The sequence below is a fragment of the Bubalus bubalis genome, chromosome 12 (genome assembly GCF_019923935.1).
Source record: "Bubalus bubalis isolate 160015118507 breed Murrah chromosome 12, NDDB_SH_1, whole genome shotgun sequence".
Lineage (NCBI taxonomy): Eukaryota > Metazoa > Chordata > Mammalia > Artiodactyla > Bovidae > Bubalus > Bubalus bubalis.
Genome location: NC_059168.1, coordinates 29,077,897 through 29,104,493, shown reverse-complemented (window position 1 = coordinate 29,104,493; position 26,597 = coordinate 29,077,897). Strand labels below are relative to the sequence as shown.

Below are 26,597 nucleotides of genomic sequence, written 5' to 3'. Positions count from 1 at the left end.
TGACCCCGTGGACTGTATGTAGCCCACCAGGCTCCTCCGTCCATGACTGGAGTGGGTTGCCATTTCCTTCTCCAGGGGATCTTCCCAACCAAGGGATCGAACCCAGGTCTCCTGCATTGCGGGCAGACGCTTTAACGTCTGAGCCACCAGGGAAGCCCAAGCATACTGGAGTGGGTTGCCATTCCCTTCTCCAGGAGATCTTCCCGACCCAGGGATTGAACCCGAGTCTCCCGCATTATAGGCAGACGCTTTACTATCTGAGCCACCAAAGGGGAAGTATAAACGGAAGTTTCTTTAGGATTAGTCAGGTAAGCAGCTGCATTCGCCCTTACGAAGATTTTCATGGGCTTTGTGGGCTCAGCTGGTAAAGAATCTGCCTGCAATGCGGGAGACGTCGGTTCGATCCCTGGGCTGGGAAGATCCCCTGGAGAGGGAAAAGGATACCTGTATTCTGGCCTGGAGAATTCCATGGGGTCACAAAGAGTCGGACACGACTGAGTGATTTTCACTTTTAGCTTTGTGGGGGAGTTATATGGTAAACGTGTGGCCTCCATAAGGCGGATAAACGAGGCTGAGATGAAGAGCGCGGGGTACGGGTTTCACTGGGTCTTTCAGCTTCATTCTTAACCACTACTTTCATAGACCCCCTACACCGGGGCGGGAAAGCGTTCGTGCAAATGTAGCAAGGCAGGATGGGTGGAGGAGGAAAGCTTTCCAGCCAACCGCAGTTGCCAGGACAGCGCGGCCCGAGCCGCAACGGCAGAAGCTGCACCGCGTCCCGGCAGCGGCTGCGAGCTCCAGTGACGCATTGCAGGTACGAACCAGCCAATCAGAGGAGGGCTCAACGATCATCGTGCTGCGCATCGTTACTACGATGCTCTTCCGCGCCGCAAAGTAGCGCCTCTCAGGCGCCACTCCACCGGCTCTTCAACGGCTCGCTAGGGAGTGAAACACAGTTACGTCATCCGTTCGTCCCCTTCCCTTTATCTTTTGCATCGTCTATCACATAATTGTGGATAAAAGGGTCTAGAGAGGAGTTGGAGGGGAGGGGGTTGGCCGGGACTCGTTTATGATGTTCCGTTATCTGAAGTGTGGCGGAGGGATCTGGCGGAGGGAGGTGTTTATGAGGCGCTGGGGGCGGTGGGGGAGAATTAGTCCGAGTGGAGCGAGCGAGCTGAGTGGTTGTGTGATTGCGTCCCGGAGACCGGTAGCGCTTGCAGCATGGTGAGTGCGTCGCTAAGCTGCGGGCGCTCGGCCTGTAGGGGGTAAGAGGCTGAAGCGAATGGACGAAAGGGAACTAGCCTTTCTCACACTCTCTAGGAGTGGTCTTCGCCAGGGGGATGGCGCGCCAGAGGCTGGGGGCGTCCACGGCGGTTGTGTCGCAGGTGCTCCCCCACCCCCACTCTCCTCAGGGAGGTGTCCCGTGGTGTACTGGGGGCCAGGCGCAGCGCCCCCGGGACCTTGGAGCTCCTCAGAGGCTGAATGAGGATGGAGCCGGGGCGGGGGAAGCCGGGGTAGGCGAGGGTGGAAGGGCGGGAGGAGCGGGAGCGCAGAAGCCTTGGGTCGGGCATCTCAAAAGGTCAGCCAGGGGCCGTATTCAAAAGCCCAACGGACGGTTGGTGCGGGCGCCAGGAAGCGCCTTTGTCCGCGCGCGGCCGCCATGCGCCGAGGGGGCGGGCGGGAGCGCGCGAGGCCCGGGGCGAGCGCCCGCGCTGCCGTTAGCCCGCAGCCCCCGCGTGCTGGGCCGGGAGGGAGCTGGGGGCGCGCGAGCGGGCGGGCGGACCAGCTGAGTGGGCCGAGTCCGCGGGGAGCGGCCGGGGGCGGGGCGGGCTCGGGACCGCGGCCGTCCAGACCCGGCTCGAGCCCCAGCTGCTGCGCTGGTACCTGCAGGACTGCGGAGGTCTGGGCGTCCCGCGGCGCTGCGAGGTCGTCCGGTCGGGCAACGTTTGGGGAGGGCAGCCTCGTCCGATTCCCATCCCCCACCCCCGGCGGCGAGGAGGAAGCTCGGTGAATCCTGATCTTTCTGCTACATATGGGCCTTGAGGCCTAATTCCACTTCCCAGGCTAAATAATTCTAAAAAAAATGTAAGTGGTTTTGTCATTGAAGGAAATGACTATATCTGAAGTCAGGCGCAGCCTCGCACTGCGCATCTCGTTAGAGAAAGCCAGAGACTCCAGCTGGCTTTTGAAAGGCGTTTTTCTATTCACTCACCGAAAGCCCGCTCCGGGGTGACTCCCGTTCTGTTGCCAAAGTCGATCTTACCCTCTAGTAACAATCGGAAGGATGCCTTTGACAGGGGCCACAGTCCTCTTTTGAGTGCTCACGTGCACGTTGAAATGTTTAAGATCCATTAACACTATTGCCCCGCACCAACAGCCTTGAAAATAACTCCCTATTTCCGTAGCGAAAATGCCAGGACATCTTTTAGGTGCGGTTTAATTCATTTGTACATTAATGATTGTCAAAGACTATGGTGACAGAAGAGTATATTGGGGGACGGGATTTTTTTAAAGCATTTTCCTGTCACTTGAGACCGGAACTCTTGTTCTTTCCTGTTAAAAAAAAAAAAAAGTCTAATGAGCGCGGTAATTTGCAATACTTATTTTGTGGTTCCTTCTGCCAAGTGGTTACAGGCGATGGGTGTGTCCAGGAGGCAAGGTGACATCTTAAACAGGAGTTGGGAATCCTTGCCAACTGAAACCTCCACCCTGTATGGGTGTGGGGAGAGGAGTTCACATTTGTTTGATGTACTCGTTCCATTTTGATATTTTAATTATTTTATTCTAAATTTGTATATGCTGGTTGAATTTACTCTTTTAGGTGAAAATATAGGCATGTAATTAAGGTTCTGAATTGTGGGGTGAATTTTTTTATATTATGTAAATGAAAAATAAATTTGTTTCTAATCAGTCTGATAATTAAATCAAGATCTCAGATTTTCTTGATGAGGCACAGTTTGTATCTACCCTTTTGTGGTCCTTTGCCAAAAGTAAGCTTTTGTAGTTACTGATCACATCATTACTGTTTTGAGTGTTTTTGACAGTCATTGTTAACAAAATTGGGAATCATCCTTGCTAAGTCACTTCAGTTGTGTCAGACTCTTTGCGACCCTATGGACTGTAGCCCACCAGGCTCCTCTGTCCGTGGGATTCTCTGCGCAAAAATACTGAAGTGGGTTGCCCTTTCCTACTCAGGGGATCTTCCCAACCCAAGGATCGAACCCTCCTGTCCTATGTCTCCTGCGCTGGCAGGCAGGTTCTTTACCGCTGGCATAGGTAATTTAATAATTACAAGACCTGAAGGTTTAAAATTAGGACTCCATAAAGTCAAAGAATGAACATTTATTTGATACGGGATAAGTTTGCTCATGTGGCTGTTGGGTTTACATAGAGTTGATTCATGGTCATTGAAAGGGAGATTAAGAAGACTTGAGGCAGGGGTGATGAGATAAGTAAAAGATGTGAAGACGTGGAACTTTTGGTCACTTGAATCCAAATAAATACCCATTGAACAGCAAAAAGATCTGTTTCTGTTAGACTAAAGAAATTAATTATGCCTCTATGAAAGTATTGAAAGTTCTAGGTTCAGGTAGACTGATCAAATTAGGCCTTTAGTAAAGGTCCTAATTTTTAAGTAATTTATTCTAGTTTCCCTTTTGGGCCAAGATACTGTTCTATCTGAAATAACTTAGAGACTGCTTTTGATATAGTTAAAACAAATGCCCTGACTTCTGAAACTAGAAAAATTTTTGCTTAGCATGGAAGCCTTTGTTGTATCTAAGTAATACTTGGAGTAAACAGGAATGAATGCAAAATGAAAGTTTGCTCCATTTCAAGCTTATGGACTCATATATTTATTGAGATAAAAATTTTGGATTATTTTTTATACCACCTTTGACTAGATAAACTCCATGGTATCCATACCTACTACTTTTGAATGCCATTTGGGAAATGTTAAATAGGCACATAATTCCCTTAAGGTCACACATGTAGTCTAGATTAGTGGACTCTGTTTTTCTCAGTGTTTACAAATCACCTGTGGTTCTTCAAAATGCACAGTCTAGTCCAGTAAGTCTCAGCTGGAACCTGAGCATATACTAACGTTTAGGAGCTTTCTCTAGAGTTGACAGTAGCAGTTGAAAGTGATATTTGTAGAAATAAAGGAGTAAGAAGTAGTCATCTCTCTAGTGAATTACCCTTCACTGAGATAAACACATTTTAATGAGCTTGAGTTTTCCCAAAAGTATAATTCTTCTAGTTCTTCTACTAAGAAAATGACAGTCTGCATAGACAAAAATAAGAACCAAATTTATTTGCATGTCATTGGAAAAAGCTTACAAATTACAGTGCTAGGGGACTTTGTGTTTTTACTTTCAGTAGTTTTTAGTCTGAAAGTTACTGATGAAGGTTATTTTAAAGCCTTGGACTCTGGGTTAGTAGTAAATACAAAAGAAAGTTTTTTTCTTCCTAAAGCCTTCTCAGCTTTCATATGTGAGTCTTCCCAAAATCTCCTCCCTCATAACTTGTTGGAAAAAAACCCCACTGTCTCAGTTTCTACACATAGCAGTCATTCTTTCAGCTTTCACATATGTTGCTGTGTTTTCCACACTTTCGGGTTAACATTTTTAGTCCTAAACTGATTTCTTCTGCCCCATTTGTTCCTGGGCTTGTGGCTTCAGTTTGTGGAAATAGATTTTCTCATCTTAAATCAAAGTTAAAAAGAAACATGGAGAGTTTGCTGTAAAGGGCTTGATAATGCCCCACCTGTCTACCTTCACTGTGAAAGTTGAACTAGTCAGGTTGGTGTTTAATGTTAACATTGTAGGTTCTTTGGTTAATTAACTTACATAAAATAATCTTCACTGAACTTTTGGGGCTAGCCCTTTATATAGCTTCTAAATGCACAATGACTCTGCAAGGTAGATATTAATATTCTGTGTTACAGATGAAGTTGACAATGAGGGTTTGAGTAACATGTCCAAGGTTACATGGCAGAGCTGGGATACTAAACCAGTGATGCCTCAAAGCACCATGCCATGTTATCCTTCTTTTAGAAATGATAGAAGTCCTGCAGGATGGAATTAGATCAGAGGTAAACCATCTATAACCTCTAACAGAGTAAAAAATATCAGTGGATTTACTGGGTTTTAATTCTTATTCGTAGAGAACACAATCTGATTTTATACCAAATACTTGGGAGAATTGGGATTTGTAAGGATAAAAGTAGATAATTTTTATTTTATAAACTTGTGCATTTGAGCTTGATTATTGGCTTTTCAATTTTAAATTGCTAGACTTGGCTTTTTTTCTAAAGACCTTGCGTTTGCTTCAAGGTCAAATCAAAATTGATTAGGGAAAGAAATTTCTGCTTTTCTGGGTTTTCTTAAATGTTCTCATGCTGTCCCCTAGAGAAAATGTGAATGCCATCCTGTATTAAGGTTATTATCCTTTCCAGGGGTGTGTTCATTTAAAATGAAACCAGGCAGTGTTTATTTTTCTTTCATATCAATAAATGAATGGATTAATGACAGTATGCTTGACTTCTGTAGGTAGGAATGTTAGCTAGGAAGCTATTTCTTGTCAGTGCCTCTGGATATAGGATATATGTTCCAATAAGCAGTGCATGTCCACGGATGAAGGCCACATGAGGAACAGGGAGCCTTATTATTTTGCAAGTATCTTTATAGTGTGCTCTGAATTTAAAACTTGAGGTATTGGATATGTCCAACAAGTGTTTAATCCTGACCCTACATGTTAGTTAGTAATTTTGTACTCCTGCTCCCTAAAATTTAACCTTAGCCTTTTTCCCCCATCTGTAAGATAGAGTATTAAATGGTATTATTAATACCATTTAGGGTTTGAAGATCGAGTAAGAGCAACATATATAATGGGTTTCAGCAAATGCCTGAACATGCTTTTTGTTTTTTTAAAGTAAAAACAAGTAACTGTTCTCCATTTGCTAAAAATATCACAAATCTTTTCACTTTGGAATTTTAAATATCAAAAGAAAATGAATAACTGGATTTAACATCTTGTAAATAATGTACTTCAAATCCTGGATTCTCTGCAGTTGCATGGCAGGTGAGGAGGAGTAAAACTGGTAACTTTCATGTTGCCCCAACCAGTACATCTTGGATTTTTATCTTTTTGATAGATAACGAGTTTTGCTTAGTAATCTTTGGGTTTTTTGAGGTTTGGAACATCACATGTCCAAGTGAAGTATTTAATCACTTATAGGGAAAGTTTACGGAGAAGGCAATGGCACCCCACTCCAGTACTCTTGCCTGGAAAATCCTAGGGACGGGGGAGCCTGGTGGTCTGCCTTCTATGGGGTCGCACAGAGTCGGACACGACTGAAGTGACTTAGCAGCAGGGAAAGTTTAAATGTAGTTCTTGTTGATTATTTTTTATTTGGTGGAGATTTCTGGTATTAATGGTTTTTATCTACCTGAGGAGATGAGCTTAAGTTTACATATACAAACTTTGAGAAAGGAAACAATGCTTCTTTGCATCTATCCTTGATTTAGAAGAGTACAATTCCAATTAAACTTTGTAGTGTTAGTGTGCTAGATTTGCTTTTTTAAAATTTATGTAAAATTTAGACTTTCAAATATATTCTGAAATATTTTCACGTCTTAAACTTGGGGGCAAGGTAGCTTAGCTTTGGAGATAAATCAGATGTATTTTCTGCTCCCTGTGTTTGGTACTAAGGAGTGAACTAAATGAAGTTGAGAAGTTGATGAAACCAGATGAACCCTGAATGTTTTTAAACTTGTTTCTGTAACTGTTAAACTACATACTGTCAAGCCACTTACCTATTTCTTTGATTTCTTTTTAGGCTGACCAACTGACTGAAGAGCAGATTGCAGGTGAGAAATAACTTTGCTAGGTTGTCCCCGTTGAATTTTATTATAAATTGAAAAGCCATTCTCAAAAAAAGATATTTGTATGAAAGAATTGACTTTGATCTGTGTAGTAGATGGAAACGAGTGTAATGTAAGAGAGTAATTGAACCTGCTTTGGTCTGTGTAAGATGTGTGGGGCTAACTGTAATTAAAGACATGTTTTTAGGTTATGTAGATATACTTTTGAGCCTGGTGTTGGGGTGCTCTTTGTTTTTCTTGAAGTTATTTTAGTCTAAAGATTAATTCTGGGCGGTTTTTAACACTGAAACTTCAAATCAGTCTCCACAAGAAAAGAGGCCAAGTAGTAGTTAACTTGAAATGTAAAATCAGAAAATGAATGTTGAATTTAACCGTGATTTAAAGTAGCTAATATCTTAACCTTAGAATTGCATGTACGATCAGTCAATCAGGGAATAACCATTTCTCTAGTGAAAAACTTAGATCCAAAAGTTAGTATTCTGTTTTATAGACGCAGTAAATTTGAGTTTTATCTTAAAAGCGGTGACAGCTATTGAATGAAATGAGTTTGTCTTGTATCCTTTAGTTTGCTGTGAAAATGTGAAATTGTTACATAAAACCTGATGTCATGTAGTCATTATGCTGAACCAGTAGTACTTTTGATTTTATTCTAATATTTTTGAGGTGGCTAGTTAAACAGAATGTTGGGGAAACTTCTAAATGGGTTTTTTTGGTTGTTGTTTTTTTTTTTAATTTCAGTGTTGAAATGCTTTTCAAACTCTATTCCTTGACTTTGATTAAAGAGAGACTTAGTAAGGAAAGCATCAGGCAGTTTTAACTGCAATGGTTTTCCTGATAGGCACGGAGTTTCAAGTGCTCAAAAGCTTTTTTTTTTTAAACGCTAGAGAAAACTGAGAAACCCAGTTGGAACTCAGGTATTACTTTACTACCCCACACTTAATACACAGTCTTGGCAGAGCCAGAAATCAGTAATCTCAAATTCTCATCACAGATAATATTTGCTTGGACTGTATAAAGTAGAAAGCTATTAGCACTGAGGACCAATTTGACAGGCTTTATTTTTATTTTTTACTATGTGCATTTGACTTAAGCTGGGAATTTGCTCTTTAGGGTTGGTAAATTTGTATGTATAGAGGATGTTGAAGTAGTCAGGCAGAGCTTTGGAAATGATTTCTTTTGTTCATATTATAGTATTTTAGGTGTATTGATGAACTGTAAGTTATTCTGGAATAGTTTTTTATGTATGACTCAGGCTATTATTTCCAATCTTAAGTTCTTACCTTCTCTAATGGACCTGTCTTCTTTGCCTTTGTTTCTCCGTAGTCTCAGTCAGGTAGTTCTGCATGGCACAGCTTTGTTCACTTGAGGGTAGATAGTGAATTATTCAAAGTGCCAGTTACATAGCTGGTGCTCATTACTCCTTTCCCAAACACACATACAACTCTTTTAAAAAGTAGTTTGTGTCTGTTAAATTCAAGAGAATCAATCCTCAATACTTGATAGCATTTTTGTAAAAAATACATGCAGTTCATGGAACATTGTCCTTAAAATAAATTCTGTCTTTTCCTTGGTTCCTATCATACAATTAAATTCTAGTGAGAGTAGCAGAAAAATCTATTCCAGGTTCTTTCCCTACCCTGCCTTTTCCTAGGCTTTTAATAAAGCTGTTCTTGGAGCCCAGGTTTTAGTGAACCTTTTAAAGTAGAGGAGCTAAAGCTTTTATGCTACTAAAATAAAAATCCTTATTTCCTCTTGTTTCCCACTACCTCCCACACAGTAAGGACTGAGTAAATATTTCCTGAATATATAAATTTTCAAAGATGTGTGCCACACAGATATGTTCTAAAGCAGTACCTATTCTATCCTAACAGTTACTCTGCCTCCTCCTAGAGTCCCTTACTTTTGAGTTGCAAAGTTGAATATACTAAGGTACTTTTTCAGTTAGCTTTATCTTCATATGCTGACCGATTTAAAATTCCTCTAGCAGGTAACTTGGCCTAGAAAAATGTACGCTTATAGTTTAGGTGAAGTGTCTAGAATTGTTTATGTTACCCTGGTCTTAAAGAGAATCCAGAACAGTCTAGTGTGACATCAATAATAACAAGTTAATTTTGTTGGTGACTTGCCATGATGTCGTTAGTTGTTGGTGTTTAAAGGGAAAATGTAAAATAATTTTTTTCTTTAAAGGAATTTATGCCTAAACTTTTAAATTTCAGTGTAGGGATAAAACTTATGATTTAAAAAAAAGTACTAATCTTACTCAATAATAAAGGCCTTTAAGGATTTAAATACATGGCCTTTAAAGGATCATTAAGTTCAGAATTTTATAAATAAATAGAAATTGGTAAACAGACATTAGATTTGTCTTAATTACAATAACCTGTTTTAATAATAATGTGAATTTATGTAAAACATAATTAGAAAGGTATCCTGTGGTTGCTAATGAAAATCTAAAACGAGTAATAATATGACTTCTGAAAGTTTCAACTTAGGCATAACTAGAATAGATTTTGGGAGATTCCATCAGTTATATTGAAGAGACCTGTTTTCTTACTGTGTATTGGAGTTTTGACTCCTAGGTTTATATTTCAAGTCATTCCTGGGAATTACTTGTCTAAAATGATATGCTTCTATATATGAAGATTAAACAAGTTCTGAAGCACAGGTGGTGAGCTATAAAAGCAGGTGAATTGTATTTTTCAGTTTATTTTTATTTCAGGATTTTACAGGTATTTCTGCCTCTTAAACTTCTTGAAATTTAGAACATACATAGATGTGTAGCATGCATCTTTCAGAAATAGTTTTTGAAATTAAGTCATTTAGTAAAATGATTATGTCTGATAGTTATATCTGGGGATTTTTGTACATAATGGTGTTAAATGATGCCTATATTATAGCAGAGAATGTAATTAAATACAAATCTCTTAAGTAATTTTCTTGGAGGCCAAGTTACTAGGTGATAGATGCTAATGTGTTCAAACTCTTAATAGTTTATGTACTTCCAGACAGTTTTTGTTTGTTTGTTAAAAAACTCGGGTAAAGTGGAAATATTTTTATCGAATTCTGCTCTTTGTAGGACTTACTGATTTACTTTTGTCATTGAATTGGTCTAGGTTAGTACTGCATGTTTTCATAAGATCAGTCAGTAGTTTGTTCCAAGTTTCTAATATTGGGTGAGTTTCTCTGAAAACAAGTTAACATTTAAATGGAGTGGACTGTTTAGCACTGAGAGTAAGTAGCACATACTACAGTGATAGTAGTCTAAAGCTAAACAATTAAAAGAATCAAAGCAAAAGAAAATAATGTGATAATCCAAAATGGTAATAGGACTCAGGTACTTGTGGAACCCATTTGGAACCCACTTGTGTGGAACCCATCTGGAGGCTATTGTGATAGTCCAGATAAAAGATGATGGGGCCATGAACCAAAATGTTGGATGTAGAGATGAAAAAAGAATCAGGCAGTATTTCAATAGCAGAATTCAGCAGGCCCGTTTCAGGGGAAAAAGAGTTAAGGTAACTTGCTTGTGTTCCTAGGGTTGCTGTATATGGAATTCATTTTCATTAAGTTTTCCCTGAGGTCAGCTAGGGGAGATGTCCTGTAGGATGTCAGAAATAAAAGTATTACGTTGAGAGAGATGAGTGGACTAACTGAAGTCTTCATCATTAGTGGGCATAGATGTAATGGCCAAAGAGAGAGAGAAGGATAAGAAATTTGGTCAGATCTACATGCAGGAGACAAATAGGAGCGAGACCCTTTGGCAGTATAAGGTAGAAAGTAAAGGACTTGGAAAGTCAAGAGAAGTTTTCCTCTGTAGTTTTGCTACAGGAAAATGACATTATCTCTTTCTTGATATTTAAGTACTTGCCAGGTATAGTTCAACGTGCTTTACTTACATTAATTATTTAATTTAGAAAGTAGGTACCAAGTGAACAAGTGAAAGTTGCTCAGTCGTGTCCAATTCTTTGTGACCCCATGGCCTATACAGTCCATGGAATTCTCCAGGCCAGAATACTGGAGTGGGTAGCCTTTCTCTTCTCCAGGGGGTCTTCCCAACCCAGGTCTTGCATTGTAGGTGGATTCTTTACTAGCTGAGCCACAAGGGAAGGTACAATTAGCCCTAAGTAACAAAAATGAGGAAGGTGAGGTGGAAAATTTGCCCAAGGTTCAATTACTAGTAAGCAGCAGAGCCCAGGCAGTTGAGTTCCAAATTCTGCTTTTAGTTTCTGTGCTTTATGTTTTTGTATTTACTTGCTGATTGAGCCTAATATCTCTACTCCTACTTGCTTTGTTATTAGCTTATTAATATGCTCTCTTGCACTGTTAAAGTAAATCTCTAGTTTCTCTGTATTCGGGTATCCTAGACTGTTCTAGTAGCTTTCCATGTAAACTAGTGGTGAACTATTGATAAAAACAACATCATTTCACAATAGTATCTTAAAGATTTTAGGCAATAATATATTTCATTCTGTTGCAAGCTCGGGATTTATATTCTGAAGAGAGGTCTAAATTATTTTTGTTTTCAGTGATGATAACAGTTAAAACTGGCCATATATACCTTATCATCCCATTGTTAACATCATTACAGATTATTTGGTGATAGCCTCTTCTGTCCTCCAGAAAAGGAAACTAGCTTAATGCATGTTGTTCTAAAGTTTAAAGTTTTTTGTTTTTGATTTAGTAAGTGATTAAATGGACTTAATTTTGACTTTAAGGATTACTGTAAGTAGTACAGTTGCTGTACAGAAATAAACGTATTTGGTCCTTTTCTATTGTGAGTGTAGGTTAGATCTGTAATTTAGAATTGTGTTCCACAGAGCAGCTTAAACAGAAAATACAGAAGCCAGACATTTGGGGTTTTTTGGTTCTGCTTTTTCAACAATAATTTGACTTTTATTTAGTCTAGATTTTGGAGTTCCCTGTGAGATTTTAGATGGAAAAAACTCCCAGGTAGATCAGTATGAGCGTATGATTAACTTAAAAAGTTTGAAATACCACAAGGTTTTCCACCTTCAGGAATAAAAATCCTATTTCAGGTCCTATCTCCATATAATATCTTTGAGAGTTGATTAATACATTTCGCTTAGGTTACTTTATTTTTAACCTGTACATTTGGATTGTGTTTTCTTTTTCAAACAGAATTCAAAGAAGCTTTTTCACTATTTGACAAGGATGGTGATGGAACTATAACAACAAAGGAATTGGGAACTGTAATGAGGTCTCTTGGGCAGAATCCCACAGAAGCAGAGCTACAGGACATGATTAATGAAGTAGATGCTGATGGTACATCTTTTTAATTCTGGGTTTGAGAAGAGGGAGTTGAAGAAGTGGCATTTAAATTCTATTGTAATATTTCAATATTTCAAATATTGTAATACTTCAACCAATACCATTGCAGGTAATGGCACAATTGACTTCCCGGAATTTCTGACAATGATGGCAAGAAAAATGAAAGATACAGACAGTGAAGAAGAAATTAGAGAAGCATTCCGTGTGTTTGATAAGGTAAGTATTTGAAACTGGATTTGTTCCGTTTGAGGATTTTTAAATATATTAGGATCTTTTAATCTCTGAAGATTTGTTTTTGTGATTATTTGCCAACATACTTTAATATCAAGCAGAAGCTTTCTAAGAATTTAGTGTAGAAGGAGATTTCCTAATAACATTCTTTACTGACTGAGCTATGAGGGAAGCCCAGTAGTTTTTATATATATACATACATATATATATATATAAGTTTTGTGGCAGAAGAGGTATTGACTTTGGAACTAAGAAATAGTTAAATAAAGGTTTGTGTGGATTTCTAAAGTATATTTTGCTCCTGAATGTGAAGTTTAATAAACTTATCTAGCTCATTACATCGATAATATTGCTCAGACATTTTACTAAATTTTTTGCAGGATGGTAATGGCTATATTAGTGCAGCAGAGCTCCGCCATGTGATGACAAACCTTGGAGAGAAGTTAACAGATGAAGAGGTTGATGAAATGATCAGGGAAGCAGATATTGATGGTGATGGTCAAGTAAACTATGAAGGTAAGTCTTCCCTGTCACAGCCGTATCCTGTGCTTTACTATCAGATCCTAGCCTTTTAAAAGAAGCACTGCACTCCAAACTCGGATAAAACCATTTTTGGTTACCATTTTTGGTACCATTGTGGAACAGTTTGACAAACTTCTTTAAACTTATTTCAGGATCCTCAAAATTAAGGTGACTTTAATGTCTTTCATTGGATTATCCTTCCCTTCAATTAGCTTTAAGTCTGAAATTATTTATGCTTCTGTTCAGAAGTATTATATATGAAAAACTAAAGCAATAATTTGGTTTATTTGTTAATAATCATAAATAATTTTTGATTTGTGAAGAATCCAGCCTTAGCAGTAAATTAGCTTTCCTCTGTACTTTATAGTTTCGACGAAAGACGGGAGTGGGAACTGCTCAGTAGTTGAGTAAATGTGATTGGTTTTGTCAGACTTTTGCCATTGACTCAACATCTTTGTATACTTCTTCTTTTTCAGAGTTTGTACAAATGATGACAGCAAAGTGAAGACATTGTACAGAATGTGTTAAATTTCTTGTACAAAATTGTTTATTTGCCTTTTCTTTGTTTGTAACTTATCTGTAAAAGGTTCCCCCTACTGTCAAAAAAAAAATATGCATGTATAGTAATTAGGACTTCATTCCTCCATGTTTTCTTCCCTTATCTTACTGTCATTGTCCTAAAACCTTATTTTAGAAAATTGATCAAGTAACATGTTGCATGTGGCTTACTCTGGATATATCTAAGCCCTTCTGCACATCTAAACTTAGATGGAGTTGGTCAAATGAGGGAACATCTGGGTTATGCCTTTTTTTTTTTTTTTTTGGAGTAGTTTTCTTTAGGAACTGTCAGCATGTTGTTGTTGAGGTGTGGAGTTGTAACTCTGCGTGGACTACAGACAGTCAACAATATGTACTTAAAAGTTGCACTATTGCAAAACGGGTGTTTTATCCAGGTACTCGTACACTATTTTTTTGTACTGCTGGTCCTATACCAGAAACATTTTCTTTTATTGTTAACTTGCTTTTTAAACTTTGTTTTAGCCACTTAAAGAAAATCTGCTTATGGCACAATTTGCCTCAAATCCATTCCAAGTTGTATATTTGTTTTCCAATAAAAAAATTACAATTTACCCAACTGTTGCTCTGAATCTGAGTCATTTAATTAATTTGATGTTGAACAATTTTGACAGTCAAATTGGGGATGTAATTTCTTCTACTTGGTATAATTTAGATATTTAATTTTTTTTTTTTTTTTTTTACTATTTAAGACTGTTTAGTTTTTAGATTGTGATACTTCAAAAGGTTTAACTGAAAGATTAAAAACTCTTGTGTAAGTGTACTTAGCATGGGGACTGACATATGGTAGGTATCCAGTGTTGCCTACTTTTGTAATTTTCAGCTTTGGCTTTGTTTATCCATATTGACTTCAGCCATGCAATGATTTTTTTAAATATTTGGGCTTTAAAACCCTAAAATCCAAATTGGGGTAGGGGGTAGTTTTACCTGTTTTCTAATTTTCTACTCAGTGCTTTTTAATTCTCCTACCATAAAACAAAGAATTTTCTGTTGTGCCTAACTATCTTCAACATGTTTTACAAAGAAGTATCTTTGGTAGTGGCTTGACAGTAACTAAACTTTGTTTTATTTAGAAGTTTTCCATGCTTCTTGTTGCTTTCTTTGTACAAAAGGTGGCTATAAAGGTTTCTGTGTTTCTAATTACTTTTAAATCCGTAGCAAACCAGAGCCAGGATGAAAACACTGAAGTATGTTCCTTGATTATTAACAGCCACAAGGCTTTTAATTTCTTAGAGGGGCAATTTGTTTGACCGGTTACTGTGCTTTGTTGACTACTTTAATACCAATGTTACTCTGCCAGAAAATGGAAAACTGGATGGTTGTGAAGGAAAAGAGACATAATTTAGATAGGACAAGGGAAGTTACAGGAATTGATCATCCTAATAGGGTATTATTACATATTAGGCAGGTGATTAAATAGGAAGACCTTCATTAGATACGTGTTTCATGTGCTACTGAGGCACAATAATCTCCAGAATATTAAACATGGGCTTTGGAGTTTTATTGAAGCAGTAGTCAGATCACTGCTCTGTATAACCTTGAAGAGGTCAATACTACCTGAGCCTCTGTTATCTTACATGTAAAATGGGTGTAATTTACCCAGGTGGTTTCTAACTTGGCTTTTGTAATAATTTTAGGTAAAGCACTTAGCATAGACTGAGCACACACACACAGCACTTAGCATAGTTCTTAGTATTTGCATTGTATTATATCTATGCTGTTAATCAGTTATGATCCTTATAAAATGAGGGGATTAGGCAAAGTTAATATCGGTGCTTTTCTCGTTCCAATAGTTTGAAGTAAGTTGGTAAGGTGGAAGGGGAAAACATGTTTTGTGGTTACTTGCGCGCATCACACTGCTGATTTTATATTCTTGTAGTCTTCACAAAAGTCACACAGTTAAGCATTACATAATCTTACTCAAATCAGAACTATAAAAAACGTTATCTGTTAAGTCTTAACCGTATTACGTGTTTTATATTAGAAGCATCATAGTAATTGTTAATTTTTTCTCAATATAATCTGTAGCATGTTTGCTTTCAGATAGTTAACCAAAACTATTACTGTGCAGTTAAAAATGATTCTACACTATGAGGTATTTTATCTAGAATTTTTATTAAAAATCTGATGCATAGCATAGGCACTGTTGATCTCTACATAGTGTAATCTTGTATTCACAAAGAGAACGGCCTCCTCCCTTTAAAACTGCTGTTATGGTAACCTGAAAATCAAACAGTATACTGTACAAGACAGTGTTTTCTTAAGGGGACATTGTGTTTATTCTACATGCTTAGTCTGTTTTATTGGCAAAGTCCTTGAAATCATTGACCCGTGCTGTTTCTATTTTTGCAGTACCCAAAACTATTTTCTCATCTAGGTGTTCCCTTATATTTCATACCTTCTATGGGTTTCTGGACTTCTCTGTACCTTTCATTGTATTCAGTCTCTAGGGTACCAGTCCCTCGTCTGCTGAGCCAGTTTTACAGGCTCAGCCAAAATAAGAAAGTAAAATGAGGCACAGTGATGGACTAGCTTAATCACTTTTGGTGAAAGTTCTGTATTTTACTTGTCTCTTGGTCTTATAACTTCAGCTGTTTATTTCAAACCTGGTGCCTGGCTCCTCCTGCTCTTTTTCCTATTTTTAAGGCTATGTTAAATGAATTTATTGAAAAGCCCCAGTATTTTAGAAGTTTAATGGTGTCCTCTCTTGCTACCCAGAAAAGTCGCCCACACGATTACCTGTGAGAACTTGTTAGAGAATCTCAGTCTGTATTTTAACAATATTTCCAGATACATGTGCACATTTGAAAAGTGCTGCTATAGTCCATTTTCTGGTTTTAACTTATAAAAAAAACTTACTGTGTTGAAAGGGCTGAGAATTAGGACAAAAACCTGTTTTGGATATGTTTCAAATTAGGGGAGATATGATTTGTCACAATGAGTCCTCAATAAAGAAGGCACAGGGTCGGTCCTTCAGAAGACTTGGAGGAGCTGACTCTTGAGGGTTGCCAGGCCATGAAGAAGGGAATAGCATTTCAAGCAGAAGGGTCAGCGTTTGGGGAGACGTGGTGGGTGGCATGTTTGGGATTTGTGAGTATACATCAGATCAGGAGGTTCTAATGGGAAGATGAGACTAGATGGTAAATCTTGCTTTTGTTCTAAAGGCAATGATTATTGAATGCATTGTGCCAGACTGTTCCAGGTGTCAGTGAAGTTAATCATAATTACTCCATGTGGGTACCAATATATTTCACCTCTTTATAGACAAACACAATAAATCAGCAAATACAAATCCTGTTAAGGGAGAAGAGGGATTCAAGAAGGATGGAAAAGAGGAATCAATGCAGTGATGAACTGAAAAGTCAAGCTTGCCAAGAACTTGAAAAATCCCCATTGGTTTTGGCAACTGAATAACTGGCTAGTTTAGTTACTAAGTGCAGTTTTTAACTTAAAGGTGTGTGACGTCAAAGTAAGATGCTTTCAGGGAAGTATGGGGCAGGTGAGAGTTGATTCATTGGAAAAGACTGATGCTGGGAGGGATTGCGGGCAAGAGGAGAAGGGGACGACAGAGGATGAGATGGCTGGATGGCATCACTGACTCGATGGATGTGAGTCTGAGTGAACTCCGGGAGTTGGTGATGGACTGGGAGGCCTGGCGTGCTGCGATTCATGGGGTCGCAAAGAGTCGGACACGACTGAGCGACTGATCTGATCTGATCTGATGGGGCAGGTGAGGAAAGAAATGAATCTACACTACTCTTGAAAGTTTGTGACAGGAAGCAGAAACTCCATGGTATAGTGGGCCGTTGGGGGCACTGGAGTCAGGCCTGGATTTGAACTCGGTTCTGCCGCTGTTCTGTGATGCAGTCTGCTGTGCTAAACTGTCCAAGGAGCCTGTTACCCTCCTGTGTAAAATGGGATTAATACCTATTTCACAGGGTTATTTTGAGGATTAAATACATGTGAAGTATTTGGAACACAGCAGGTATTCCATAAAATCGATTAAGGTTGAGGGGACGTTTGTTTTTAAAGATGGAACTGTGTATAGGTTGAGGAGCTACAGCCAAGATAGGCTGACAATGAAAAGGGTCTATACAGAGGGTAAACGGTGGTCCGTGGTTCCACAGAATGCTGTATCCAGAGCTCACTGCACTTCTCAAAGCAGTGACACCCAGAAATTTCCTTCTGGAGGAGTTGAGAAACAATCTTCGTGGATGCTAAGGTTGATTTTTCCTTAAGCATGCTATCTCCTAGCATGGAGGTGATTTGGGAAAGGGCTGATGGAGATCATGGGATGCTCTAGCTCCTTTACAAGCCTCCTTGGCGCAGGCTCTTGGTGACTCCTGAGCCCTCGAGATTTTCTTACCATACACGTGCGTGACGATCTCGACCGATTTCGCTAGGCTTGGCGCGGGCCCTCCAAGTGTGTGCCTGCCGCCCTTCCCCCACCAGCAGAGCAAAACCTACCGGCGGGTCTCCTGCGCATGCTCGGGAGCCGGCTGACCGAGGCGCCTCCTGGCAACCGGACGCCAGCCTCGGCTTAGAGTGAAGAGGAAGCAATGGATCAGTCTATCGCCATCACCTCCACCGCAGTAAGGAAGACCTGAGGCATGGGGCTTCTGCCTTGGCCTCGGTACCGCCTACCTTCCCTGCCTTCAATTCTCAAAACACTGTTCCCCTTGCTGGGCTCCGCCAAAAACACCAGCTGTCTCTAATCCTGGGTCCTTGCGCCCCTCCGCTTCCTACCTCCACGCCTACGCCTGCAGTCCTTTCTTCCTGATCATTGAGTGCCCTTCGTTTGCTTTTCTCCTGCCTAGCTCTCACTTATCCTTCCCCTTCGTCCTTTGTTTCCTGTCCTGTTTCCCACCCTCCACCCCCGATCTTAACCTACTGCTACTTGCGCTGGACAACTGCTTTAACAGGGTTGTTAGATTCCTTCGTTTCCCTCCCTCCACCTCCTCCCCCCCTCCTGCACCGTCTGCCAAGAGAATGGGTTTTTCCTTCCTTGGTCTATTGGACACGTTTTTGCCTTGCTTCCTACTGTAGTATTTATAAAATATTTGAAACTGTCTTGTTTAGTTTTTAAATAAATTTGGGCAAGGGATGTTTAGCCTAACTTGTGTAAAGTAATCCCCCCCTGAAGTGAATATGAAGTGAGAGATAGGGGAAGTTGAGGTCACCTGTCTTGGGCTAAACAAAACAGCAGCTGCCAGGTACCTTCCTTCAGACGTGTCATGTTTACTTCTCCCTTCCTCCCACTTCATTTCCCTGGTCCTAGGTAGTGGTGCAAGGAGGTCCAACCAGTCCATCCTAAAGGAGATCAGTCCTGGGTGTTCACTGGAAGGACTGATGCTGAGGCTGAAACTCGAATACTTTGGCCACCTCATGCGAAGCGTTGACTCATTGGAAAAGACCCTGATGCTGGGAGGGATTGGGGGCAGGAGGAGAAGGGGACGACAGAGGATGAGATGGCTGGATGGCATCACTGACTCGATGGACGTGAGTCTGAGTGAACTCCGGGAGTCGGTGATGGACAGGGAGGCCTGGTGTGCTGCGATTCATGGGGTCGCAGAGTCCGGCACGACTGAGCGACTGAACTGAACTGAGGTAGTGGTGGAGACCTGTCTTAACTTGCCTGAAAAAGTTCAATTTCTGTGACTATAAATGTGCAACAGAGAAGATTCAACATAAATCTAATAAAGGGAATGTATAGGAAGAAATTCAGACTTAGCAGTGCATATGAAGCAATGCTTTTTCAGAGAAATGCCTGTATTTCATAGTAAAACTGAAGCCCAGGGTTCCTTATACGTGGATATATGTTAGGAAGAATGAATTATATCAGTTTACTGGTTAGATTATTTTTAATGCCTTGTTGCTTGAGATGACCTGTATTTCATAGCAATAAAAAAGCATTCTAAATGAAAGTAAAACTCGGTATTTTAATGATTTTGCCTAGTGGAAATAACAAAAGGAAAAAACTAAGCAACTGCATTCTGTTGTCCTCACTGTTGACAGTGAAGCATCAAAATAATTTTCTTAACGTGGCAGATAAGGTATTAAAAATAAAAGCCACCACTTACTGAGTCCTGATTGTGGGTACACGTCTTTATGATGCCTTATTTTCGTGCCAGCTCTGGTGCCTTTTGTTGTTCTCCTAAGAGGAAGCTGAGGTTCATGAGGGTTAACTTGCCTAGTGCACCTAGGTAGTTGCTGAGCTGGAGTTCAAGCCCAAGTCTAGCGTATGGAAATCTAGAAAATGGCACTTTCAACATTTGCTATATGGCCAGGAGTTTGAATTCCAATATTACGTTAATTGGATGTCTATGCATTTTTACCTTGAGCTCCTTGAGCCATAAATCGTAATAACAATTATACAATTTTGGGTTTGCATAACTCTTTGCTTCCTGCTGCTGCTGCTAAGTTGCTTCAGTCGTGTCCGACTCTGTGCGACCCCATAGGCGGCAGCCCACCAGGCTCCTCTGTCTCTGGGATTCTCCAGGCAAGAACACTGGAGTGGGTTGCCATTTCTTCCTCCAATGCATGAAAGTGAAAAGTGAAAGTGAAGTCGCTCAGTCGTTTCCCACTCTTAGTGACCACATGGACTGCAGCCTACCAGGCTCCTCCGTCCATGGGATTTTCCAGGCAAGAGTACTGGAGTGGGTTGCCATTGCCTTCTCCGCTTTGCTTCCTAAGGGCACCAAATTTTGTCACCTAATTATTCTTATGACATCTTGGTGAGATGGGGATGTTTCATTTCAGTTCGGTTCAGTCACTCAGTCATGTTTGACTCTTTGCAACCTCATGGACTGCAGCACGCCAGGCTTCCCTGTCCATCACCAACTCCTGAAGCTTCTTCAGACTCCATCAAGTTTGTGATGCCATTGAGTTGGTGATGCCATCTAACCATCTCATCCTCTGATGGGGATGTTTATTACTCTAATTTACCCAAAGGAAATTTAGATACTTAAAAAGCACTTAAGATCTTAAAATAGCAATTTAAGGAAATATTATAAGCAAGATTGATTATGGAGCTCTTGTTTTCCTTCAGGGTGACCAATTTCATACAGTATCAATTTCTTCAAGTACATGTTTTATAAGTGATATTTAACTTCTAGTGATCACTTCTCAAATGAATAAGCACATTTTTATGTTTATTAATAGAAACCAACCCAGAAGTCATCATCTTTTGAAAGAGAAGGATGGTGGAGAATAGCATTAACGGTATGTATATTTTCATCCTTTCCTATTTGAATCAGTATTCAAGTCTGACCTTTTAAATCACTAATACTTAATTTTAAGGAAACAATGGTTGTTCAAATCTACCTGGGCTCATTTTATATTTATAATTTTAGTATCAGCACATGACTGAGAAACTAAACTTTGAATGCAGTAAAAGCTTGGACGTAAAACAACTGTAGGAGCCTAGGTGTTTTACACTACAGGTTATATTGATAAAGTCAACTAAGCTTACACATTCTGGAAAGGTGTTTGACTTCAGTTTTTATCTTACTTCTTCAAAAAGTAAGAGCCTATGATAGCTTGTGTTAACATGGTCAGTGTGTGAAAGCAAGATGGTGATATATGAAAGAAAGATGACCAGAAGATCCTTCTCTCAAGATACATTATTTCTGTATGGCAGAAATATTTTCTATTCACACCTTTCCATAACAGAGGGGCCCTAGGGACCAAAGCCTCTTTGGAATTGTACTAATTTTAATGGTATAACTGAGTCGAGTGCTCAGTGGGAAGATGGCCACAAAAGCAGCGTGACTAAACTGTCAGGCCTGGCCATTCAGCCGTACTGTGGTTGTGATTTGAAAGTCCCAAACCTCTTATTGGACTAATTAGACCATATGTTCTGCCAGTTCATCCTCAATCTCATGTTATTATCCTGTAGCTTCCCACTTGAGGGTTAGAAAGAAACACGTGGTATCTAACTACTAAACTGAAGTAGGATAACTTCTATTTAGTCACGAAACTTATCCAGAGGGTTCTCATAAGAGACCTGACATTGAAAGTCAAATAGAACCTCAAATTTAAGTATCTTTGGGGCTACTTTTTATAAAGTTAAAGCTTTACCTATGGCCATAACTCATTTGCTTAACCCACAGTTAAGCAATTGTCGCAGAAAGGAAATCATCATGATTGTCTTGAAATGTTGTTCTGTGGGGAGTGTGTACTTGATGGAATTTTATTAAAACATTTCTCTAAGTAAAACAAAGAGAAATGCTAGTTAGGAGTGACCTTTGAAAGAATGATGCTTTAGGAGATGTTACCAGTTTACATACTAACTTGAAAAATGATATCAATTCTCCACAGAACACTCCTAATCCTGGCACTTACCACTTGAAAACTTTTATTGAAGAATCCCTGTTAAATCCAGTGATAACAACCTACAATTTTAAAAATGAAGGAAGGAAAAAACCACCTCTTTTGCAAAGGAATGATCTGGTGCTGAACGACCTTCCCCAGTACATGCCTCCTGACTTCTTGGACTTGTTAAAGAAGCAAGTGGCCACTTACTCATTTAAGGACAAACCGCGGTCAAGCCCCAGCATGCTGGTTTACAGAGATCAGGTAAAGTGCTAGTAGCAGTTGGCTTTGTGTGGGAAAGCTGTCAAGAGGCCCAGAGGAAAATATTCTCTATACTTAGATTGTATCTTCTGCAGGAGAAATTGAAAATCTATAGGATGCCTTATTTCTTCCAGAAATCAAACAAAGCATGCTTCACTTGCAAATATGTCCAGCAAGATGTTTCCCTTCTCAGCCTAACGTGGACATGGGAAATTTTTTTTCCCTTGCTGGGGACTCTTGGTAGGATTCCCCTGACTTGGGATCTTATCTATGATAGGGCCATGCTTCTGGTCTCTTCAAGCAGTTGATATGGTATGTCCTCTTTTTTTAAAGAGAAAACTGCCTTTCAGTGAGTAGTCCTCATATTAGAGTGTGAATATAACTATACACCATAGGAAAGCTTTTGCAAGAATTTCTTGCAGAAATGAGCATTGTGATATCAGAAGAGTCAGGTTGTACTCTAAGCCCTACCAGTTCATGCATCACATTAGGGATACTGAGCACTGCTTCTTACAGCCCTAGGCTAGGTTCTGTAAAGGGAAGATGTTCCTGACTTAGAAATATTTAAGTAACAATACAAGAGCAAATAGATCAAGTGCTGAGATAAATAGTGTAGCAGGAAAGGCCTAGAGAGAGCTCAGTGAAGGTGGGATTGAAAGGCTAGAACGCTCCCTGGATTGAGTAGGACTGAAGTTGGACCTTGGATAATGTATAACATTCCTGTGGCTCTTAATAATTTACTGTGAACTTCCACGTATATTCTGTTAGTAGTTATTCCCAGGCATTCCGAAATAGGCAAGATGGATGTCACCCCCATTTTACAGATGAGAAAACTGAGGTGAATAGGGATGCAGAAACTGGTTACGAGGTGCATAGCTTATAAAGAAGGCAGTGCTTTTTTATGGTTGACCCAATTTTATTTTGTTATTATTTTTTATTAAAGTATCGTTAGATAGCATCACCGACTCAAGGAAATGGATTTGAGCAAACTCCAGGAGACAGTGAAGGACAAGGAAGCCTGGTGTGCTTCAGTCTGTGGGGATGCGAGGTCTCAGACATGACTCCGTGACTGAACGACATAGTTGAGTTACAGTGTTGTGTTAGTTTCAGATGGGCAGCAGAATGACTCAGTTATACACATATATATCAGTTCAGTTCAATCACTCAGTCGGGTCTGACTCTTTGTAATCCCATGGCCTGCAGCATGCCAGGCTTCCCTACCCATCACCAACACCCGGAACTTGCTCAAACTAATGTCCATCGAGTCGGTGATGCCATCCAGCCATCTCATCCTCTGTCGTCCCCGTCTCCTGCCTTCAATCTTTCCCAGCATCAGGGTCTTTTCCAATGAGTCAGTTCTTTGCATCAGGTGGCCAAAGTATTGGAGTTTCAGCTTATATATATATAAATATACAGATATATATATTCAGCTTATATATATCTATATATATACAGGTATATATATTCAGCTTATATATATAAATATATATATTTATAGATATATCTATTCTTCTTCAGATTCTTTTCTCTTATAGATTATTACAAAATATTGAGTATAGTTCCCTGTACTATAGGTCCTTGTTTGGTTATCTATTTTATATATAATATTGTGTATATGTTAATCCCAAACCCCTAATTTACCCCTCCCTTCCTAGCTGTCCCCTTTGGTAACCATAAGTTTGTTTTCCATGTTTGTGGGTCTATTTCTGTTTTATAAATAAGTTTATTTGTATAGGCAAGCTGTACTTTTAACTAAGGGCTTCTGAGCCCCAATTTGGTGCTGTTTCCAGTCTACTTTGTGCCTCTGGCCTTGAATGAGGGGCAGAGTTTCAGGGGGTGGAACCCAAAGGAGGCATTTCACAAGAAGGGTAGAGTTGAGACATGGACGTTGTCATTTGGGACTTTGGGCCTTAATATCTTCTATTTATAAAGGAGCTAATAATATGTATCAGTCTTTACAACCTTATTGGGATAATATGATCATAATCTGAGACGATGCATTGCCACTTGGAGGTTGAATTGAGTGGAAGGGGTTGTGGTTATTAGAATGGACAAGAAATCTTCAGCAAAATGAACCCATGTTGTGTCCAAGCAATGAACCCTTCCTAGGGCTTTGCAAATTATGGCTTTGAAACAGGACAGAATGATAAATGTTCACAGGGTAAATCTTATCCTGTTCGGTTCAGTGGATGAATACAAGCACTGAATTATACATAGACTTTTATGGCTTGGTATCAGGTAACCAGGCGACATGTGAAATTGTCTTGGCCACCTCCTATGCAAAAATCATTCTTCCTCAGCCTCCTCCACCATTTACTTCCTTTCTGCTTCCTCTCTTCTGACTTTTTTGGGTTTCTGAGGGTAGACACAGGCCCACTGCTGAGAGAAGAAAAAATAGATGGTTGGTATTAGGCAAAATTTAACGCATTAAAAGACCAAAAGAATTTGGCTTATCCAGAGGGATGGATAAAATGTTCTAAAAATACTTGCCTTCTTTCTTTCTTTTCTTTCTCCTCTCTCTTCCACCTCCCAGAAAGGCTTGAGCTCCAGAAACTAGAAGAATTAAATGTTTTCCTAATTTTCTATTTCAAAGGTATATGATAATATATTCACAAGAAGAGAGAGATTCAGATGTAACCCTGTTTACTCGCCAGTAAAATTCATAATTCTGATTTTTTAATGGCAGAACTCAGTAAAACAGTCATTTGAATTCAAGGTAGATACAGTATACATTATTGTTGTTTACTAAGATCAGCATTCTCAAGCTTCATAATTCTTAATAGAATAGTCCTGTTATACCTCATTAATGCTGTTCTTTATTTGTTAGAAAGTTTTTACTATTTTTAACACCTTTATTCTGAAGCATATGATTCAACTGGAGAATCTGTATCGAAGAATCATATGTGTGTTTATATTTATATTTTAACGTGTGTGTGTCTGTGCATGGTGGTTGTTTAATCGCTCAGTCGTGTCCGACTCTTGGAACACCATGGACTGTAGCCTGCCAGGCTCCTCTGTCCATGGGATTTCCCAGGCAAGAATACTGGAGTGGCTCCCCATTTCCTTTTCCAAGGAATCTTCCCAACCCAGAAATTGAACCCACGTCTCCTGCATTTCAGGCAGTCTTCTGCATTGCAAGTGGGTTCTTTACTGCTGAGTCACTAGGGAAGCCCATGTCTGGGTATATATACTCATCTATAGCTGGCTCTTTCCAAAGAGTATTTGATATGGATCTAAATTTTTTACAATCATTTTTTTTTCTTATCAGAGAAATAGTATGTTTTTATTTTAGAATGTATATTCAAATATTCAAAAGTGGGACCATTTCTCTACAGTATGTGGTTTTATGACCTGATTTTCCCCAGTGTTGCTAACCCCTGGGTTACTTACTCTACCTTATTTGTGGATAATTTTAGCTCCTTTGCTCCCTGGCACTCTTTCGACTACTCCTGTCATAATTTCAGTACATTCAGAGATGATGATGATTTTCCAACAATCTGGCTTCTCAGTGTTTTGAACTCTTCTTCACTTCAGCCACTCACGCCTTAGATTTTTTTCAACACCAATCATTTCAGCCATCCATAATTTCAGTTGCATGCATTATACTGTGATCACTGTCCCCAGATCTTCTGCCTTGCTCACTCTGGCATCCCCACCTCAATAATTTTTCTGTTCCCCCCAGTCTACAATCCATTGATCCTGCTGTTTCTGGAAAAAATGGGTTTGCCTCTTGGTGTATGTTGAACCAAAAGATACAGCCAAGCCAAAGAGCAGAGAAGGAAGGATTAACTTTCTGCTGCTCTCAAGGCCTCAAATCATTGTCATCCCTTGGGTGTCCCCACCATCCACGGGCTCTGGACCAGCTTGTGCAAGTGTGTGCATGTGCGTGCAGCATGTGTCTGTTCAAGACCCTATCTGCTTACACTACCACCTTTCATTGCCTCTCAACTTGCTGATATTTTCCTTCCTTTCAAAGCTTAAGTTCCATAGTTAATCATTAGAGTTACTCCCTGCACACAACCTCGATTCCTTGGCCTCTTGATGGCTCATCTTTCTTGTTTGGCAAAGTCACAACCCTGGTCAGATCGCTCTGTGAACTTGGAACCTGCATTTGTGTAGCTGAATGACTAGTCTCATTTTCAGTTCTTTACCACCCATGGGTACAGAATTGTTGTTGTTCAGTCCCTAATCTGTTTACTCTCCCATTCTCCTGAGGTAGGTTTCTCTCACATCTTTCTTCTTTCCAAATCCTAAACACCTCCTCCTCAATTCTCATTCTTTTTTTCTCTTCTCAGCCTCTTGGCTTGTTCAGCCCCTCCTTCCTGCCTTCTTCCATTTGGAGGCCCAGGCATGCATACCTCTTCCCCATCTGCTCTCACTCCCTGCTGATCTGATTTAGTCTCAAGGCTTTGAACACCAGCTGTTTGTTTGTGATTTCCAAATGTATATGTCCTATCCAGACTTCTCTGTTGAACTCCAGGCTTGTATATCCAGTTGTTGTTTTGACTTCTCTGTTTTATG

The 26,597-nt window shown here is 39.8% G+C and overlaps 2 protein-coding genes across 6 annotated transcripts in view; both read left to right on the top strand.

The window, feature by feature from the left end:
• The first annotated feature begins 1,091 nt into the window (after positions 1 to 1,091).
• On the top strand, positions 1,092 to 14,061 carry CALM2 (calmodulin 2). Its single transcript, XM_006054805.4, has 6 exons — positions 1,092 to 1,224; positions 6,839 to 6,869; positions 12,024 to 12,167; positions 12,283 to 12,389; positions 12,785 to 12,920; positions 13,403 to 14,061. The coding sequence occupies exons 1-6, from the start codon at positions 1,222 to 1,224 to the stop codon at positions 13,429 to 13,431; spliced, it is 450 nt and encodes a 149-aa protein (XP_006054867.1). The 5' UTR covers positions 1,092 to 1,221; the 3' UTR covers positions 13,432 to 14,061.
• Positions 14,062 to 14,197: 136 nt separating this feature from the next.
• STPG4 (sperm-tail PG-rich repeat containing 4) overlaps positions 14,198 to 26,597 on the top strand; it is a 43,163-nt gene continuing 30,763 nt past the window's right edge. For all 5 annotated transcript variants that reach the window (XM_025260980.3, XM_025260978.3, XM_025260976.3 and 2 more), the window contains exons 1-3: positions 14,198 to 18,094; positions 20,664 to 20,723; positions 21,822 to 22,079. In XM_025260980.3, the coding sequence (XP_025116765.1) occupies positions 18,062 to 18,094; positions 20,664 to 20,723; positions 21,822 to 22,079 (351 nt within the window). In that variant the 5' untranslated portion in view covers positions 14,198 to 18,061. The remainder of the gene's footprint in view (positions 18,095 to 20,663; positions 20,724 to 21,821; positions 22,080 to 26,597) is intronic.